Here is a 4736-nt window from a genome sequence, read left to right on the forward strand (position 1 = left end):
GAAGACTCTTGAGAGTCCCTTGGACTGCAAGGAGATCCAACCAGTCCATCCTAAAGGAGATCAGTCCTGGGTGTTCATTGGAAGGACAGATGTTGAAGCTGAAACGCCAATACTTTGGCCACCTGATGCGAAGTGTTGACTCATTTGAAAAGACCCTGATGATGGGAAAGATTGAAGGCAGGAGAAGAAGGGGATGACAGAGGATGAGATGGTTGGATGGCATCACTGACTCAGTGGACATGAGTTTGGGTGGACTCTGGGAGTTGGTGATGGACAGGGAGGCCTGGCGTGCTGCGGTTCATGGGGTTGCAAAGAGTCAGACACAACTGAGTGACTGAACTGAACTGAATGACTAATCATGCAACTCCAGTACAAAGCAGGAGGCAGAAGAGACAGGAATGGGGTGATGAAGGGGGGCAGGGAACACAGAAGGAAGATGTCAGTTACATTGAATTTAAGATTTTATCGGGACACCAAAAAAATCCTCCTCTGGTAGTAAGAGAAGCTCAAATTTGGGGGAAATGACAGAACTGAAAATAAATACATTTGAGAGAAATACATGGAGGCTGTGAGGCTAAATAAGGTTAGAGCAGAATTTCTCAATCATGGCACTATTGAAGTTTGGGGCCAGATAATCCTTTGTTGTCAGGGAGGCTGTTCCATGCACTGTATGATTTTTGTCAGTATCTTTTACCTCTGCCCTTGAAATGTCAGTAGAACTCCCTCCCTAGCTATAAGAACCCAAAATGTCTCTAGACTTTGCCAAAGGCACTCAAGGGGCAAAACTGTGCCAGGCTAAAGACCACTGGGTGAGACAGAGTAATCGTGTGAAGGGTGAAAAGATCATAAAGGACGCAATTCGGTGAAATAGGTTTCTAGGGCAGGAGAAGGAGGAGAAAAGCAAAACAACATGGAGAAGAGACAATCACTGAGGCAGTAAATATCAACCAAAACACTAGGGAGGGAAAGAACTTCAGTTTTGTGAATGAAGCTTAATCTTGGTGAATAAAATGTGCACACACAGCCAAAGAGATGTCCACAGCACTTGTGTGTATATATGTAGGCCATGTGACTCTATAGATCAAAAACATATGTTAGAGAAAGAATACATTTCTAAAATCCATTCTGCTTATTTAATGAGACAGTCCAATTTTATCAAACTATTGCAAAAGTCACTTGAATTCTTTTTTAAGAGATTAAATCAGAATCAGTAAAACTGGAAGCAACCGCAGCTGCTTCCTTCTCCCTTCTCATGTCCTCACATGCTCTGTAATTCAGCCTCACAGTGTTCTCAAGCTCTCCCCACTCTCCCAAAATGTAGTAATCTCAGGGAAGACTTAGATAAACTCTACATGGCTATTAAAAGTGTGAAGTCCAACTGTCTCCTCTTTTGATGTTTACAGGATAAAAAGAAGATCCCCATCTGACATGCCAAAGGTGTGAAAAGCTAAATCTCTAATTTTGGAAATTTGGGAATCAACAAGTCTTGGGAGAGTTTCTTTTTACTGGAGGTATCTCCCCCACAACCCCAGAAATTGACCACATTGGGAACTCTGGTATAACTAGAAGGCTAGATCTATTGATTCCACCTAGGTGTCTATTACACCAGCTGGTGGCTCAGATGGTAAAGAATCCACTTGCAATGCAGGGTTTGATTCCTGGGTCAGGAAGATCTCCTGGAGAAGGGAATGGCAACCCACTCCAGTATCCTTGCCTGGAGAATTCCATGGAGAGAGGAGCCTGGTGGGCTATAATCTATGGTGTCACAAGGAGTCTGACACAACTGAGTGACTAATACACAGGTGTCTATTACACCAACTGGAAGAATATCCATATCTAGTCAATCTACACCCTTACCTCTATGGGGAAAGAACACCCAGTTTCCTTAGCAGGAAAGAATTGCAGAGAATGGAGAGCATTCCCTAAGCACATGCAGGAAATATGTTTAGGCTGGAAGAGTCAGGGTGGAAGATTGTTCCTGAGACAATTGTCCTCAATGCTTTGCGAAACCAAGGATAAAACATACCATATATAATGGGATTGAAAGCGGAATTAAAATAGCCCAACCAGAGAAAGACATTGTACAGATCTTCAGGCGTTGTAAAATTAATGAAAGGGTCTGTGATTGTCAAGACAAAAAAGGGCAGCCAACACAACACAAATACTCCCATGACGATGCTCAAAGTCTTGGTGGCCTTGCTTTCTGTTTTGGTTGATGCCTTCATTTTGCTTTCTGACCCAATGTGTTTCATCATAGAACCTGTACCAATTTGCTTAGCGTGCTTCCTGGCTACTGTGAAAATATGTATGTAAATTCCCACCATTACTGTCCCAGGGAGAAAGAAGGCTATAAAGGAGGCCAGCACCCCCCAGAGCTTGTTAAATATTAGCACACATAAACCTGTACAGTCAATGGCTGCCACAAAGTCTTCTGCACCAATTATGTTTAATTCTGAGAATACTAGGCCGAAAGCAAAAAAGATGGGAATGGACCAACTGATGAGTAGAAAGACTCCTACGAGAGAGACGGTAATTTTGGTGACATAATGTAAAGGGTCACAGACAGCATAGTAGCGGTCCACTGAGATGAAGCAGAGGTGGAAGATGGAGGTGGTACAGAGCATGATGTCACAGCAGCTGTGGACTTTGCAGAAGAGATCTCCAAAGTACCAGCAGGACTCAATGGACCGGATCATACTGAAGGGCATGACCACACAGCTCAGCAAGAAGTCAGTGGTGGCCATGGAGAGGATCAGGAAGTTGGTGGGGGAGTGGAGCTGCTTGAAGTGGGCAATGGAAATGATCACAACCAGGTTGCCCAGCATGGTCATTACTATGGCACCAATCATGACCACATACATGGCACAGGCACTCAGCCCAGACCTCATGTTTCTAGGGCATGAATTGTTCGCCAGAGCAAAGCAGAATTGTACTTCTGAAGGGTCCCAAAGGTCCAGTGAATTCATTGTCTTTGTCTTATGGGTACTATGAGTCTTTTGCAGAAATACTGTGTTTTTTTCTCTTTCCTGTGAAAGAAAAACAATAAAAATAGTGCAGCTTTTCAGAGAGGCCCAACTAACTGCACTTTCGATCCTGGAATAAGCTCCCTACTGACCGTGAGTGATGCTTCATAACTTTAATGTGCAAATGAATCAGTTAGAAATCTTTTCAAAACACAGATTCTAGTTCTGGGGTGGGGACTAAGAGTCTGCTTTTCTCATCAGCTCTTGGGAAATGCCAGTGCTATTAATCAAAAGACCATCCCTTGATTAGAAAGGGACTAAATACAAGTAAATAAATATTGTCACCCAACATCTAAATAACCCAGGTAAATGCATGTTCTGATTGTGCCAATATGTTCTTACTCAGGATTCTGAAAACATGGGCAGATCAGGAATTTTCCCTGTCCCACTTTTATTAATCAATTTGATTTACTGGATAATTCCCCTCAAGAATTACCAGGACCTCGGGAACTATTCCTTAATGCTGAGTTTAAACAAGAATTGTGATCTAAAGATTGTACATCTTCTTTTTTAAAAATTTCTGTTGTGAGTATTTGCAAATGTTTTGCATCTTGCCATTAATACATGCTATTCAATTAAGAAAATATTTTTCTCTTCAGTGCGGTCAATTTAGATTTCAGAGTTTAGAACTATATACATAACTAAAAATACTCTAAATCCTACAAGATTATACAGGAATTGCCTCAAAAGAGGGGTCAGAAATATCTCAAATGATAGATTGTGAAATTCTCTGGGCTGTCTTCTTCCATTTGGCAGCCACATTCATTCATAAGCTCACATTCAAGTTGACGTCATCTTGTCCACAGATTTTAAGTCTCGCATTGGTAACGAATTTGACAGATAGGGTGCTCATTGATTTTATATGTAATTTATGCTGTTGTATTTAAAATGTGAAAATAATGGGACTGACTCATCTGGAGTATGACAAGGGTTTGACTTGTTTTTCCAGTGCTAGGACTGCATGTGTAACTCTGATGACAAATGACAAGCATTCATGAGATCTAAGGCCAGGTTGGAGAATGGAGTTTAGCCTGAGAATAGATTAACATTCACTGGTCCATTGGGAAAATGAACCCACCAGCAAGTCCTTGCCAGATTTACTTGGAAAAGATGCTAGTGAGAATACATGTAACTTTGAAAATAATATTTACATTTATAATACTTGCTGCCATAGCTCAACAAATTTTTCCAATGTGCATTATTTGAAACCTTAACATTATGGCACATTTTATTTGCTCTGGGTATACTGAATTAATTTCTTAGACTAGTGTTTTTTTTAAGATATATTTTAACTAAACTGTTCCAACATTATGCAACTGAGTTGAACTTGAGAAACCAAAATGTAGAGAGTAAAATATGAGAGGCAGAGATTTATTCAACTGTTTTTTAAACTGCAGAGTATCCAGCACTAATTATTTGATTATTTATCATTTTGGTTCCTAAACTCTGATACTGAATATAATAAAATCTTAAATGTCTAATCACCTTCTTTAATAAATGAACTTTTAAAAAATTATTTTTATCCTTTTTACTCTTGGGAATTAAAGTTTTTTTTCTTTAATTATTTTAAAAATTATCTTGAAAGATATCTAACAATTACCGCAAAATAACTTATACATTTGTCACTAATGGGCTTCCCTACAGGCAAAGAATGGCAACCCATTCCAGTATTCTTGCCTGGAAAATTCCGTGAACAAAGGATTGATATAATTT

The 4736-nt window shown here is 40.0% G+C and overlaps 1 protein-coding gene across 1 annotated transcript; it reads right to left on the minus strand.

Annotated features, from left to right (window-relative positions):
- Positions 1-1922: 1922 nt before the first annotated feature.
- LOC133047113 (trace amine-associated receptor 4) lies at positions 1923-2966 on the minus strand. The gene has a single exon (XM_061130155.1). The coding sequence runs from the start codon at positions 2964-2966 to the stop codon at positions 1923-1925; it is 1044 nt and encodes a 347-aa protein (XP_060986138.1).
- Between the last annotated feature and the right edge of the window lie 1770 nt (positions 2967-4736).

Source organism: Dama dama, chromosome 26 (assembly GCF_033118175.1).
Source record: "Dama dama isolate Ldn47 chromosome 26, ASM3311817v1, whole genome shotgun sequence".
NCBI classification, from domain to species: Eukaryota; Metazoa; Chordata; class Mammalia; order Artiodactyla; family Cervidae; genus Dama; species Dama dama.